The following is a 16,839-nucleotide window of genomic DNA, read 5'->3' on the forward strand; positions in this document are numbered from 1 at the left end:
ATGACTTCTGTGACACCCTGTATAACAACCCCCAAAATACCCCCTCCTACTCTCTCTTTAGGCCCGAAGATCGAGGCGCACCAGTGCTAGTCGAATAGTTATCGATCTCTGGCGACTTATCGATGCAGGGTAATTTTACCCTGTTACAATATATACAAATATATGAAAAAATTGATGTAGGTGGTCAAATGAAAGGTCTTGATGAGTATAACATCGGGATGAGCTTATATCGTTAAAAATGTCAATAGTTCACGAGATACGAGGTCATTTCTTAATTATTGACATTTTTAAAGATGTAAGCTCTTCCCGATGTTATACTCATCAAGAGCTTTCATTTGAGTACCCACATGCATTTTGATATATTTTTAACTTCCTGCTAAGAAAATCGAAGATTTTCGAAAATCGGGAAGTTATTGTTTTCACCCCGTTTTGCAAAAATCGAGTTTCTATCAAATCTCGACGTTTGAAGGTCATAGGAAGCTTCGCTGACTACTCCCGCGACGTTGTCACGGTATCTGTATGTGTGTATGTGTGTCAAAGTATGTGAACCGCTTATAACTTTTGAACAGCTTATCTGATTTTATCGCGGTTGATGCTATTTGAAAGGGCTTGGCCAAACTTAGATTTTGAGTATAATTTGGACCGATTTGGATCAGCAGATTTTGAGAAATCTTAAAAAAACTAAGAAAAATAATTTTTTCAAATGTGGTTTTTTTGGGATAACTTTTAAACGGCTTTACCGATCAATTCCAAAAACTAATCAGCTCTAGACAATAAAAAAACACGTTGATTGCCATCAAGCTGGTCGAAATCGGTTAATTCGTTCGAGAGATATCGTGAACGAAAGAAAACCAAAAAAAGTGTTTTTTCGAAATTACTCCGAAATTTTCGGTTCGATCAATTAAAACTTAAAAATTTTTTATGGGGCTGATAAAACTGCGTCGAATGCCGCCAACCGCGTGAAAATCGGTTGATCCATTTAAAAGTAATTGCGGTTTGAAAATTCCAAAAGTAGTGTTCTATGAAACTTCTATCAGACTTTTGAGCTCGAAGAGCTCAAATGCATAGAAATACTATCTCTTTGAGCTCAGAGAGCTTAAAATATCACATAAATTATATTTTGAGCTCAAAAATCTCAAAAACGTCATTACAATTTTAAGCGCCCAGGTATGGAATTAGTGGGAAGTTGCAGGGATGACCTTTAGGGTGAATCGTTTTACGAATTTTTTATATATACACATTTATAATATATATAAGAGTAGTTCCATTACTTTTCGAATATTTTCTCGGGAGGGGTCAATCGATTTCGCTGAAACTTAAGATTCTTGAAGTATCTTATAAAGTATCTCCACAAACCAAATTTCAACCCTCTAATCCTTATAAGTCAGGAGAACGAGCTATTTGAAGGTTCAAAAATCTTATTTTTAGCCTACATTTAAAAATTCAGTTCTCCAATACTTCAAGCCTGAATTGAATGATTTATGTCAGGTCTTGTTGAGTACATTCTCTAGTATCTAGAAAAAAATATCGTATACCCCTAGACGGCTGAACCTTGTTTTATTTCACAATTAAAAACAATGACAATTCCAGTAAAATTACAATTTTCAAATCGTCACCAAAAATTTCAGTCTCAACCGATTTTCTTCTTTGAGGTCTCATTTTTTTCATTGATGTATGCCCTTTGAGTGATATACTTCATAAGATCAATTTACATGCAGAAATCGGAAATATTTCATCTTAAAGTTGATGACTTTTCAAAAATCGCTTATTTTAACCGCTTAGTACACATTTCTGACTACTCCAAATTACATAAAAAATGCAGGAAGGTGTACTGTTTTATATCTAGAATAATCCCTCAAGTGGATTTTTTCGGCCCAAACTCTGGCAATTTCCTATAAATATTTAAATATTGGTAAAATCGATGAAAATCATTATTTTCCAATTCAATTATGAAGTTGCTTATTCTTTTTTTTATTGCTTATTTTGGCCATATTAATTTATTACACGATTAAAATTACGTAAATGTAACGTAAAAAACTCAACAAATATTTTTTCAATATAACCATTATATACTGCGTATATTTTTATTTTGAATTTTTTCTTTTTGATGTTTAGTTTTTTCTATTACATGTGAAAATGTGATGTTTTTTAACTAAAAAACGATCACAGTTAAATAGTATATATATAACTTTCGGAAATCATTTAAATTCTACAGTTCATTACTTTCGCCATCTAGCAGTCAATACTGTAAACGAATATAATATTAATTATTTTCCGAAGTTGCAGTTCTGTATTTCTCACACTTGTGTACTATGTCACCCGTTTACTATTTTCATAACCTCAATTTCGATTAAATTTAATTTTATCCAAACAACTAGTGGAAATTATTGGAACATTTTATTACCTCTGTTGTATCCAAAATTTATTACCCAAATTTTAAGAAAAATGGAAGTCTGTGATGTAGGAAAACTTACGTCTACTAAGTGTCACTTGACTGATTACTCCAATTTGAAAACCCTACATAATGTTGATCAATTTTCAAATGAAGATCGTTTACTATTGAAGCTTAGACTCAATAATGCTAACAATATTTCAAAAATTTGTGATCACCATAAATGTGATTATTTGAATTATTATAGTGTGAAATTTCGTAAATGTTGTGATCCATTCCAAATCCACAAAAAAAATGTTTGTGGTGACTTAAGAATTTTAAGTTTGGAGCTTTGTTTGAGTATTTTAACTAATCTTTTGTTGAAGCTTATTCCTGGTGATAAAATATGCAAACGATGTGAAAATAATTTACGTCAAAAAATCTCATCTCAAGAAAAAAATAATTGCAGTACATCGCAAGAGACCACTGACCAAATCGATATGATTCAAGAAGGTACTGTTTATGATGAAAAAGAATTACGACGATCTGCTCGGCTTAGAATTTCAGAGATGAATAAAACTACTACCCAAGAAATTATTCATTGTTCTCAGAGTACTAACTCTACTAATTCTATTTGTATAACGTCGAGTGGCTCTGAATTTATGACTGCAAGTCAAGATAAACAAGATATTAATCACATTTTGAGTACTCTAGATTTACCTTTATATGAGCAGCAAGCACTTTATAAAACCAAACATCAAGTTCAAGCTGAAAATTTAGTTCAGGCGGTCTCTGACAAATTCGCCGAAAAATTATCTCAAGTAGCAGACTTGAATATAACAATACCCGATCTAGTAAATACTAATTTATATCAAGATAGTTTTGCGTTAAGAGAAATGATTATGAATTTGAGATATTTCTATGACAACGCCAAAACTCTTTCGGAAAAATTGGAGTATTTATCTTTGTTACCAAAACACTGGATATTACCGAAAGTTTCACAGTATTTCAGTTGCACGAATTATATGTGGTTAAAGTTGAATAAATTTAAACAAATGCAAGGTAAGTTATCAAGAATTAACAATTATTTTCTAATGCATTGTAATTTGGTCAATATTAATCACAAATTTATTTATAATCCAGGTTATCCAGAAAATCTTAAAAACCACGAAAGAAAAAAAAATTTGAAATTTGGTCCAGAAATGCAAGAAAAGATTATAGATTACTACAAAAGTGATAAAAATTCATCTACTTGTCCTGGAAAAAAGGATTACGTTACTGCTAAAAATGAACAAGGGCAGATAACTTTTATTCAGAAAAAATTATTGTTGTATACGGTACATGATCTGTATCTTAAATTCATTGATGATAATTCAGGTACTAATGAAAAGTTACCTAAGTTTTCTTACTTTGCTTCCTTGAAACCAATCGAAATTATTCATGCGGGAGATCCTGGAAGCCACAACATCTGTGTCTGTGCGCAACATGAAAATGTAAAACTTAAAATTTATGCTGTAACTAGAAAAATTAAGTACCGTGATTTATTACACAGTACTGTTTGTAACATCGATAATAGAAATTGTATGCTTCATGAATGTGATGATTGTCCGAAAATATTGGGAATAAAAAAAGTCTTTGCAGAAAATGATATAGAATTTGAGAAAGAAAATATCAGTTACAAGAGTTGGATAGATGAAGGAACTCGAGCATCATTAAAAACTGTCACAGAAAAGACTGATGATTTTAAATCAGGATTGTATAGTGATATTTGGAATTTGACTCAGCATCATTATGTAGCAGATGCTCAAAAACGATATTTGAGTTACTGCAAAACTAATTTAGAAGCAGATACATGCATTATTATGATGGATTTTTCCGAAAATTACTCCTTCGTCATTCAGAATTCTGTTCAAGCTTTTTATTACAATAACTCTCAAGCAACTATTCATCCTTTTGCTATATATTATAAAAATGACAAAAATATAGTATCGAACATTAATTTTTGCATAATAAGTGATACTACGGATCATTATGCATAAACAATACACGCGTTCATAGACAAATTGATGTCAACGATAAAAGAAAAATTAGGCTCGATTAAAAAAGTCATATACTTTTCAGATGGAGCACCAAGTCAATACAAAAACAAGTAATAAGACATTTTAATCTACTAGCAGTCTGTTGTTAATAACGTATTTTTTTTAATTAAAGTATTCTGTTAAGCGCAAAATATTCATTATTTTTTCACGACTAATTAAAAAAAAAATGTTGGATTTATATTATTGTCACTTAAATTTTTCGAATATTACTTTCTGATAAAATACAATAACAACTAAAACTGTCTTAAGTACAAAATATCTATTTAATATTATTCAAAAGTTGTAGATGAGTAGGGACTAATGTTTTTCGTTGTCACTTAACATTAACCCGTATTAATTAAAAGTACAAGTTGAACAAAGTAGTCTGGATGTAGAATATTCAATACATATATTACGCCTTTATCTATTCCTGCCAACAATTGATTTTTATACTTAATTTTAGGAACCATCTAGCAAATATATACTGCCATGATGAAGACTTTAACATTAAAGTGACATCATACAATTTTTTTGCGACAAGTCATGGTAAATCTCTTTGTGATGCAATTGGTGGGATCATTAAAAGATCCGTTATGCGATATTGTCTACGAGCTTCACCAGAAGAGCAAATTACAAATGCCTTACAAATGTATGAATATGCAGTTCAAAACTGCAAGAATATCGGGTAAATATATTTTTTTTTTAATTCATCCATAAAAATTGATATTAAATATTTAGAATAAAATTATTGAATTAAATAATAATATTAATGAAATCAATGTTGACTTTCAGAGTTTTGTGGGTGCCACATAGCGAAGTAAACAAGCATGAAAGAAAATTAAAACGTCGATTCTCAACGGTAAAAACTTTAACAAATACAAGAAAATATCATTGTTTTATACCAGTTGAAGACAATTTTTTCCAGGCAAAAATTACTTCGTTTGACGATTGTTCAAAAAAAATAAAAGTTCTATTGCCAAAAAAATAATTGTATTATGAATAAAACAATAAAATGAGTATTATCAATAGTGTGAAAAAAGCAGTGTATTTTTTAGATCTCCAAATACTTTCTCAGTAATTTCATCGCTGTTTGAAGTTACATGATAACATAATTAAAAATTTTTTTCATTAATAGTGTTTTCTCAAATTTTATTAATAAGTGCATAAGAATTGTGAGCTTCCTTGTGTAGACACAGAATACGTTGTATACATAAGAATATTTTTAATTATTAACGTGAAAAATATTTTTTATTTAAAAAGAAAAAATTCAAAATAAAAATATACGCAGTATATAATGGTTATATTGAAAAAATATTTGTTGAGTTTTTTACGTTACATTTACGTAATTTTAATCGTGTAATAAATTAATATGGCCAAAATAAGCAATAAAAAAAAGAATAAGCAACTTCATAATTGAATTGGAAAATAATGATTTTCATCGATTTTACCAATATTTAAATATTTATAGGAAATTGCCAGAGTTTGGGCCGAAAAAATCCACTTGAGGGATTATTCTAGATATAAAACAGTACACCTTCCTGCATTTTTTATGTAATTTGGAGTAGTCAGAAATGTGTACTAAGCGGTTAAAATAAGCGATTTTTGAAAAGTCATCAACTTTAAGATGAAATATTTCCGATTTCTGCATGTAAATTGATCTTATGAAGTATATCACTCAAAGGGCATACATCAATGAAAAAAATGAGACCTCAAAGAAGAAAATCGGTTGAGACTGAAATTTTTGGTGACGATTTGAAAATTGTAATTTTACTGGAATTGTCATTGTTTTTAATTGTGAAATAAAACAAGGTTCAGCCGTCTAGGGGTATACGATATTTTTTTCTAGATACTAGAGAATGTACTCAACAAGACCTGACATAAATCATTCGATTCATGCTTGAAGTATTGGAGAACTGAATTTTTAAATGTAGGCTAAAAATAAGATTTTTGAACCTTCAAATGGCTCGTTCTCCTGACTTATAAGGATTAGAGGGTTGAAATTTGGTTTGTGGGGATACTTTATAAGATACTTCAAGAATCTTATGTTTCAGCGAAATCGATTGACCCCTCCCGAGAAAATATTCGAAAAGTAATGGAACTACTCATAAATATATGAAAAGTTGATTTTGGTACTCAAATAAAAGGTCTCGATGAGTGTAATGTCAGGATGAGCTTATATTTTTAAAAATGGCAATAGTTCACCAGATGCAAGGTCATTTTCGGAGCGTCTATACCGCAGTTTCTAACTTACTACCGTTGTACACCAAATCCGGCGTCTATACAACGGCTTCTAAGTGCGCCCAGGAAGCAGAGGAGGATACCATGAATCCCTAGGCTACACTGCAATAATATTTTCCACACACACCCACAATATTTAATTTTCCATCTTACGCCTATTGCACCCCCACCTGGGTGTCTATGCAAAGGACTAAGTGTGCCCAGGAAACAGAGGAGGATACCATGAATCCCTAGGCAACACTACAATACTTAATACTAACCCACCCACACTATTAATTAATTTCCAAACACACTAAATATTTCCCTGGATTTTACAGATTAAAATTTATATATTTATTTCCCAAAATTACTATTCCATTCATCCCAACTTAATTATAAATCCTAATTCCAAATTTCAAATTAAAATCATTAACTAATTTATTGCCGTGGTCTTAATAATACAACAATAAATATTTAATTACAAGAGGTCTTCATATCTTGAATTAATTGATTAAAATCTATTGACAGAGGTCTTCATAATCTGCCAACAATGTTTGGTTACTTCCGAGATTTTACCAATTAATTTTTCCAAGTTTTAACATTAAATTTACTTAATTTATTTTACCAGGATTTATTAAATATTTTATTAGGTCGTTGTTAATTTAGTCCGAATTATTTTCCCAGAATTTATGAGTTAATTTTATTTAATTAAGAACTTAATTTTTATGAACTAAAAATTTATCAATTGATTTTATTTGATATTTTGACTAAACTATTTTACTTGTCCTTGAATGACCGAGTTTTATTTTACCTAAATTATTTCCTTTTTCTTTCTATTGTGTTTGCTTGTAAAACTTAGCATTTATTTTATTTTATTCTATTTTAACTGAGGATTATATTCTGCCTAGCAACACCGTAAGATTTTAGTCTCGACCTTGAGTGTCCTATACTCAGCGCTTCGCGCGAGACAAGATGGCTGACGCTCTCGCTCGGTCTTGCGTCTCTGTCGCAAGTTTTTGGTGTAATTTTTTGTCTGACGAATTTTTACAAGTTTTATTTTCTACTTTCAATTAAATAATTTACATTAACAATTTTAGTGATTTTGACTGATTCTAATTGTATTACAAACAAATTTTATTTTAAACAATTAAATTTTTATTATAATTTATTTTACTGATTTAAATTAATTTAACTTCAAATGATTCTACTAAAACTTCTCTAAAACGTTTTACTGGTTTTTCTTTATGGAATTAATTAAATAAATTCACTTAACTCAATTACCAAAGACAATTCGTTTTACATGGGACCGAAGTCATGAATTGACCAACCGAAAGTATTCCTAGTAAAGTCAATCCAAACTCTGCCTACGTAGTAAATTAATGAAGCGAAATAATTCCTGGTTTCATTAATTAAATATTTAGTACTTTTATTTCTGACTTGTTCTTAAATTCATTCTTAATTTTATTCTGATTTTGCTTCTGGACTTGTCTCGATTATTCTTAAATTTATTCTGAATATTATGTTAAATAAATTCTTAATCATTTTCTGAATAACATTCTAAATATTTCTGATAAATAAATTCTAAATAAATAAACTCTAAATAAATAAATTCCAAATAATATTTTAAGTAAATTATAGTGACTAAATTCTTATAGACATTCTAAAGAATATCCTAGATAATATTCTTAATAATATTCTAAGTATATTCTAGTGACTAAATTCTTAAACTAATGATTGTGACCGAACGCGAAATGGCGATGACCTCCAGCCGACTTGAGTGCCTGTCTAACGCCGCACCACCGAGAGATTATGTAGACATAATATTTGTACCTGGAGTTATTATAATTTTAATTGTGCACTCCCTCGTCGAGCTGTAACTCGTTGTTTTGATGCTGGTACAAAAATCTCTCCTTAGCGAGGTACTTGATTTGGCGGCAAAGACCTGGTCACCACGTCGCGTCACGTACTCCCCGGCAAATATTTTACCTGTAACTGCAAATCGGCATTAGTACTTATTACAAATTAAATTAACTAATGCAAGCTGACAGAAAGGCCTAGCAAGCAATGATTAATTAAGTTTTCATTGCTTCGTTCCACAGAAGTCGAGAGAAATGAAATAATTACCTGGGATAGCTGTTTATTACTTTTTTGCGTGTCCACTTGGATCGACTGTTCGGTCACAATGAACCTTCCGAATCTTGTTGGTGCGTTTTTTTCTTCCTCTGCTCTCTTCACTCTCACTGCGACTTCACCTTGGGGACTCACTTAAAAGTCTCAAACTATGACTATGAGGGCTTCAGATCACAGCGCTCTGTGATCCGTCGATAACTTAATGACTGCGGATAAATAGGCTTTTAACGGGTAACAATCACTCCGTTACAACTCACAGGATGCGACTACACACCAGCTCTTTTCCGAAAAGGTAAACTTCGACCTTTTAAACTCCTAGAGCAATCAGAAGAGTATCAATTAGCCTGTCGAAATGGTCAAAAATAATTTTTAATTTTTTCTCTGTAATTTATTCGACAACTATTTTTAGACCAAGCAAAATGATACTACATCACTATCCACTTTTAAATCGGTCTGGCTGAAGGTTTAACAACCGAATTATCGTTTGGCAAATTAATTTTAGGTTTTTAGATACTTAGATAACATTATAAAAAAATTTGAGCCATACTGAAATATTTTGAAAAAAATTTTTTTTCTAATTCAAAATTAGCGTCTGGCACAGTTTGAACAGCAATGAAAATACCTGGCAATAATAGATTTATGTTGCAAAAAGTTTAATAAAAATAATTAAAAAAAAAAAACTCCTTAAAATGATTTGAAAAATCGATATTTTACCTATATAGATAGGATGCGCACTGATGAACCCAACCACTACCGCCAGTCAGATAGCCTAAATGACGTGCGAAAGAGTGAGAGAGATAGAATATCTAAAAACTGACCTACCTGAAATGCTTGTTTTCCTGACTTTGCTAGCTCTCGTACTAATATTGCGAATTTAAGTATTGATATTCTAACGCATTACGATAGATTTAATCGAGGAAATTTTTATGGTAATTAAGGGGTAACATGGGTTTCGTGTGTTCAAAAAATCGATTTTTTTTTTGGCTTAATAATTTCTACAACATCTCAAGAATAATATCCTAAATTTTCAAGTCGATCTGAATAATAGTTTCGGAGATACAGCCTTTGGAAGGTGTGCGCTCCAAGTCAGGTATAGAAGGGTCAGCGTGCCTCAGGTATAGTGAGCAGCTGCTCGTCTATTGTTTGTCTGTCATTGTTGTTTATAACTTTCACTTCCTAAGGACAACTAGTTTGAAATATTTTATTTGGTGAATACTCATTGAAGGACGAGGTTCATTTTAGGTTATCCCAAGTTTCTATTATAAAATTTATTAAAAACGTGGTATTATTAGTGGTTATCTAGTGTCAGTTGTGAAGTTGATAAACAATGCATAAAGTTACAAGAAAACAGTTAGCCCTTGGAGCTCGTAGAAAAGATAGACTGAAAAGAAGGAGACGGTCCTTTAATGGTAAAAATCCGGAAACTGATGATAGTTCCTTCACGAGCACCTCAGCAAAAAAAAATTAAAATGTGATGATAAAGAACACGTGCTATGAAACCAATATATGAAAATCTCAGTAAGGATGAGCTTCTAGAACGGTGTGTTGGTGGTTTCACACAAAATAACAACGAGAGCTTCAACCAGTTGATCTGGAAAATTACTCCAAAAATACTTCCTGCTGGTTTGAAGATTGTAAATATTGCGGCATTGGTCACTGCTTGTATCTTCAATGAAGGAACATCAGCTTTATTATTGATTATGCACGGTATGGATTTAAAATTAGGCCGAAACTCCCACGAATATGCCCGAATGTCGGATGAAAACCGTGTGTGCGCAGCCGAAAAAAAATCTGCGAGCGAGACTCACGAAGCCAGAATCTGTCATCGACAGGAGCTAAAGGATGCCTTGGATATTGCAACTGCTGCAGGATCTTTAATTTATGGCCCAGGAATCGACGATTCACTGTAAGTTACAAAAAACATTTTTTTTCCACTTTTATTGTTACTCAAAACTTTAAACGCGTTTTTCTCGGAACAGTGTTTTCAAAGTCGGCTGTCAAAAGTTCTCAGAAACTACTCAACCGATCGTGATGAAATTTTACACAGGTTTTTGAGATATAATTTACTCGTGCTTGTATGGAGGATTTTTTTTTTTCAATTACAACTATTTAAAAAAAAAAATGTCGAGCAAATTTGACCGAAATTATCATTTTTTTGGAAAAAGGTCTGCCAAAATTCCAATTTCTACTTTTTTTTTTTTTTCTCCATTTAATCACGAGTTTATGGTCTTAACTAAAACACGTATTTTTGTTTTTTCATTTTAGATGATCCTGTCAGGAGTTATGCTGACAGCGCGGACGTACCTTTTTTTCGAGAGGTCACCGGAAATGACGTCACAATGGCGGAGTTTTAATTTTTTTTTTTGAAAATCTCAGAAATTATTCTTTAAATGTGTATCTTTAAGACAGAAAAAAGTTTGAATTAAATAAATAATTTTTATATAGAAAAAAAATTATTGAAAATAGGCCTTTTTTCCCCTACGAAACCCATGTAACCCCTTAATTTAATTTGAGATATTTAGTATATATTATTTATTAAGATTGAAATAATTCTACGCAGTTAATTTATTGTATCGAATTTAAGTTTAGGAAAAATTATCAGATGAATTAATTCGTTATTTATATTGAGAATTATTTGTTAGATAACACCGGCACACAAAAAAAAAAAGTTGTCAGTACTTATGACTGTACCTACAGATCTTTATGCATTTTGACGCGCTGAATCCGAATCTGAAGTCAGTTTTGCCCGTACACCCTCAAAATTCTGAGTAAAATCCAAAAACCCAAAAAATTGTGAAAAACTGCAGTTTTAGCGATGAATAAAATTTTGTGGATCCAGATCAAGTATGATTTTTATGTATTTCAATTCACTGAATCTGAATCTTAACGTTCATCAGCCCACTGAGCCGTCGAAATTTGAAAAAATAGCAAAAAACCCAAAAAAATTGAAATAAATCATGAAAAATCGAAATTATCGAGATAAAAAAAATTTTTTGGATTCATATTAAGTATGATTTTTATGTACTTTGTTCCACTGAATTCGAATCTGAAATCTTGTCTCTTTAACGTTTTAAAATAAGAAAAAATCTCAAAAAAACGAAAAAAATCGGGAAAATTATAGTTATAAATATGAGAAAAAAAATCTATTAAACACGATTGATAATGACTTGGGTGAATTTTCATAAATTAAATATGATCTCAGAATTAAAAAATTGACAAAATTTTAAAATCATTAAAAAATAGCATGTAAGGAAACAGTACGAAACCATATTTTCGAATTTCGGACTGTCATTCGTTTGTATCGAATTTTTTTATCGTCAAATGACCTACGCAGTGGGTTTCCTTTCTTAGGTTGCTTAATAAACCTCAAACTACATTTCATGGATTCTCATGTCGATCACTTTCCTGAAAATCTTGAAGACTACAGCGAAGAACAAGGAAAACGATTTTATCAAGACAAGTGAAATAAAGGGTAGGTATCGAGTAAATTAAAAATAAATACATTTTTTAATTCTAAGATCATATTCCATTTATGAAAATGCACCCAAGTAATTAACAATCGTATCTAATAGATTTTTTTCTCCTATTTATAACTGTAATTTTCCTGATTTTTTTGGTTTTTTGAGATTTTTTTTAATTTTAAAACGTTAAAGAGACAAGATTTCAGATTCAAATTCAGTGAAACAAAGTACATAAATACCATACTCAATCTAAATCGAAAAAATCCACAGATTCGGTAGAATCTGGCGCCAAGTTCCGTTCAAATCCGTTGTAAACGGAGCGCCAGACTACCGACTATGTTTACTGTAAGCAGAACGGTATTTTGAGGTTGCAAAATTTTATTTAATCTTACGGTACTTTTTTTTCCAAAATTTTTTATTATAACAGTAATTCATAACTTTATTTGACCGTATTAATTAAATATATTCACTTATAACAATTAATTTACTTGAAATTATTAAATTTTATCAGCACATCGACGGTCTAATTAGCAATATGCCTAACTCCATATTTTTTAGAGGGTGATTTTTTAACATTTTGATGTAGCCATAATCGAATTAAAAATTATTTGAATGATTCAAACCTGAATATTATATCTCTATTAGATAATAATGATATAAAATGGTTTTTTAAAGAGATAATAAATTTTGAACTAATTGTTTTTTTCATACAAATAGAATATTCTCTAAATTGGAGTTAGACAATTTGCTAATTAGAACGTCGACATACTATAGCAAGCTCAAAAATTTCGATCCTGACTTTTTTTCGATGGGAAAAGGTCAGCGCCACAGACTAGATAAAATAAAAATGTGTAGTAATTCTCTTATAGATACGCAACTACACTAAAAAAAGGGAATTCATAGCTTGCACCGTGGATAATGCACCTACGGCCGCCAGAGTGCGCTGAAATTATTTTTACATAAACTGTAGCTCAAGGGGATAGTTTGTCATGAAACAATTTTGGAACGTACTTGGTGTGCATAGTTACAGAATATTTTAATTTTGATGAATTTCGTAAAATCTGTCTACTAGGACTTACAAAAATTTGAAGTACACAATTTACGCACACCAAGTACGTTCCAAAATTGTTTTTTTTAATTTTTAAATTTACAACAAAATTTTTTTTAATTTCCAAAAATCATATACAATTATATCGGTTACTTGGATTTGTTATTTTTTATTTTATATCTTTTTGTAAAGGAAAGAAAAAATTTTTCTTTTCATAGTCTTGTGAATATGGACTTGGCACGACTTGGCACACATACACACACACACACACACACACACACACACACACACACACACACACACACACACACACACACACACACACACACACACACACACACACACACACACACACACACACACACACACACACACACACACACACACATACATACATACATACATACAGACATACATACAATCGCGTGCATTAATTCGGGTAGGTTTCTATGTTTACAGTTTTTTTGCCACTTCTAAATTTGGCCGTTTCTAAACTCTAAACTTTGAAATCTGTAAATTTAGCCGATTGTAAATTTAGCGAAACGTAAAAAACGATATCACTAAAATGAGAAAAATATAAATAATTAAAAAGATATTTTATGCCTATGATAAAATTTGACAAAAGAAAAAACGTCCATGTAAAAAAAATAAAATTCTTAAATAAAGCCGTTGTAAAATCAGCGAGTTAGAAAATTGGAATTAATAAAATAACGCTAGCTTTAAAATAGCCGAATTAAAAAAAAAGAATTATTAAAATTCTTTCAAATTAAAATGTAAACAGTTGAAAAAAAGAAATATTTAAAAAAATGAAATTAAAAAATTATAAATTAATAAAATTAGCCAATTCTAAACTTGGAAATTAATAAAATTAGCTGATTCTAAACCTGGAAATTAATAAAATTAGCCGTTTGTAAACCTCAGGATTCTAAAAATTAGCCGTTTCTGAACCTTGCGATCATAAAAATTATCATTTATAATCTTCATAATTTATTAAATAATCCTATTATTATTATATGAGAGGTTTCCACCTATATACTAACTCATCACGACATCTTTGGAACCATTAACCCTTGAGACTTGAAATTTGAGAGAAATATTCCTTTTGCCGAGTACAGGTCAGCTAAGAAACTAATTTTAGAATATTTAAGTAATAATTTCGCCAAATTTTAATCCTATAGCAGCTATAGAATAAAAGTTATAATTTATTGGAACTAAACAAAATATTCCTTTGAAAAGGAATATTCCTCCCAAATTTTAAGTCTCAAGGGTTGATGGTTCCAAAGATGTCTTGATGAGTCCGTATATAGGTGGAAACCTCTCATATAATAATAATAATAATAATAATAATAATAATAATAATAATAATAATAATAATAATAATAATAATAATAATAATAATAATAATAATAATAATAATAATAATAATAATAATAATAATAATAATAATAATAATAATAATAATAATAATAATAATAATAATAATAATAATAATAATAATAATAATAATAAAAATAATAATAATCCTTCTTAAAGTCAGCTGGCCTGATGTCCGAGACTGAAGGGTTCATATTTGCTTGCCAAGATGGTATCATTAACACTCTAGAGTACCGTAGCAAGGTACTCCAGGTGCAGCTCCCGGACACGACCTGCAGGGCGTGTAAACAACATCCGGAGACGCTTATGCACATTTTGTCAGCATGTCCTGTGCTGGCGAGAGGTGCATACATCCAGCGTCACAATGCTGCCCTGAGAGTACTGTACTACTATCTTCGTCACTGCTACGGTATTGACGTGACACCGGTGCTGCCTTATCTGCCAGGAGATATTCCCCAGGTTGTTGAGAATGACAGTTGCAAAATTTATTGGAACATGCCGTTTGCAACAACTCGGCGGATAGATCACAACAAACCTGATATTGTGCTCTTCGACAAGGCTACTCGTGACATTTATGTCATTGAGTTCTCGGCCCCGGCTGAATACAACATCTCAGCCAAAAAAGAGCACAAAAGACAGATATATCAGGATCTCCTGTTTGAAATTGGCAAACTTTACCCAGGTTACCGTGTCAAGCTCGTCGTCCTGATTGTTGGCGTCCTCGGAGGGATGAAACAGTCTTTTGTATCCTCACTTGCCAGAGTTCCAGCTTGCTCATCAAAAGCTGAATTCTTGGCGGTCAGGATGCAGAAGGCTGTCATACTAGGTTCCCTCCGTCTACTTAGGAAAATGACTTTGGCCTGCTGTGATCACTAACCGCCTTGTTGTGCGGAGTGGTACAGCAGTAATGGATGGAGCTCAGGCTGGGCCCTCGGAGAATCGGACTCCGGGGACAACCCCCCTGAGCATTTAATAACATAATAATAATAATAATAATAATAATAATAATAATAATAATAATTGGGCTTGTTACGTGGCCTCCAAGTGGCGCACCGCGGGAAACGCAGACCAGAACACCAGGTCTGTAGGCAAACGACGTAACAGGTGCAGTGGGCCAACTACCCACTGCACTGAAACTCTGAGTTACAACAAGACATAATCTCAGAAGTGCTCCCCACAACCGGTCCTTTTCGGATGAGGACCATTTATCAGGTGGGAGGAGCACACCGGACCCGATAAATGATGACGACACTGGCGCTTTAAGGACTAACTTTAAGTGGACGGAGGAACTGCGAGTCGATCTCTTGGCGTGTTACCAGCGCAGCGAGCCGGGGATGATCGGTTACATAGCCCGGATGCACACTCTTTGGAGTGACATGCATCCGGAGCTGGCACATTTTACGCCGAAACACCTGCGTAACTATGCCGCTCATCTCCGGCGTAACAGACGATTGCTTGTGCCGGATAAAAGGCAGTCTAATAGACTTTCCTTTCCGGCGCAATTACACCAAGAGTGACGCCGTTCCTCCTTGGATAACAACAATCCCTTTATAGGACGGCAAGTAAGTATATCTAAAAAGATAACTTACTCCCAACAACAACTTGACACGGTCAATGAAGATCTCCTTACACGGATCCAGGAGGATTCCACTCTGCTCGCTGTGAACCAGGTTGTGTATGGTGCAGCAGTTTCAGCTTTTCCGAGAGAGAGACATCGTCTCTCAATCGAGGCAAGGTTAAGACAGCGCATCGCACAACTTGGCGACAAAATTGACAGATCCCGGAAACATGTCTCTCGCATCCAATGTGTGATTGAGTTCGAAACAACCCAACGAGCATACACGCCCCGAGTACGTCGCATTGCTGCTGAACTTCGGTGGCGTCATCACACATTGAATAAAAGTACCCTTCTTGTCATCAAGGAAGAGTCGCTTAATAAATTGCGAGCTCTAGTGACTGCCAAAAAGTCACTAGAGAAAAGGCTGAAACGGCTGGTCGACAATTCGTTGTTTCGATCTAGTCCTTCACGCTTTCTGACACCAAAGACTGTTGTTACCGGGAATTATCCAGCACCTGAGCGGGTGGAAGCCTTTTGGACTGAGTTGTATGGAGATCAACCAAACGTAAACGCCAACACTCCAGCTCTGCATGACTTCAAAG

General features: G+C 32.4%; 2 protein-coding genes across 3 annotated transcripts; both read left to right on the plus strand.

The window, feature by feature from the left end:
* The first annotated feature begins 3,737 nt into the window (after positions 1–3,737).
* Positions 3,738–5,553, plus strand: LOC123260592. The gene is made up of 4 exons (XM_044721773.1): positions 3,738–4,520; positions 4,913–5,134; positions 5,242–5,416; positions 5,479–5,553. The coding sequence occupies exons 1-4, from the start codon at positions 4,438–4,440 to the stop codon at positions 5,551–5,553; spliced, it is 555 nt and encodes a 184-aa protein (XP_044577708.1). The 5' UTR covers positions 3,738–4,437.
* A 4,168-nt stretch (positions 5,554–9,721) lies between these two features.
* LOC123261223 lies at positions 9,722–11,199 on the plus strand. Of its 2 annotated transcripts, none has more exons than XM_044722769.1 (2): positions 9,722–10,702; positions 11,062–11,199. In XM_044722769.1, exons 1-2 carry the CDS (start codon positions 10,290–10,292, stop codon positions 11,063–11,065), a joined length of 417 nt encoding a protein of 138 aa, XP_044578704.1. In that variant the 5' UTR covers positions 9,722–10,289; the 3' UTR covers positions 11,066–11,199. The 2 variants fall into 2 exon arrangements, with proteins under 2 accessions (XP_044578704.1, XP_044578703.1); XM_044722768.1 differs by lacking the exon at positions 11,062–11,199 and adding an exon at positions 10,776–10,904.
* Positions 11,200–16,839: the final 5,640 nt, after the last annotated feature.

The sequence above is a fragment of the Cotesia glomerata genome, linkage group LG3 (assembly GCF_020080835.1).
Source record: "Cotesia glomerata isolate CgM1 linkage group LG3, MPM_Cglom_v2.3, whole genome shotgun sequence".
Classification (NCBI taxonomy): Eukaryota; Metazoa; Arthropoda; class Insecta; order Hymenoptera; family Braconidae; genus Cotesia; species Cotesia glomerata.

Bases quoted from the DNA above. Each gene is read 5' to 3' on its own strand.
- LOC123260592 (XM_044721773.1), top strand. From the start codon at position 4,438: ATGTCAACGATAAAAGAAAAATTAGGCTCGATTAAAAAAGTCATATAC. The intron at 5,135-5,241 runs GTAAATATATTT...GTTGACTTTCAG, and splicing joins CAAAACTGCAAGAATATCGG to AGTTTTGTGGGTGCCACATA. The intron at 5,417-5,478 runs GTTCTATTGCCA...TATTATCAATAG, and splicing joins ATTGTTCAAAAAAAATAAAA to TGTGAAAAAAGCAGTGTATT.
- LOC123261223 (XM_044722768.1), top strand. From the start codon at position 10,290: ATGAAACCAATATATGAAAATCTCAGTAAGGATGAGCTTCTAGAACGG. The intron at 10,703-10,775 runs GTAAGTTACAAA...TTCTCGGAACAG, and splicing joins CCAGGAATCGACGATTCACT to TGTTTTCAAAGTCGGCTGTC.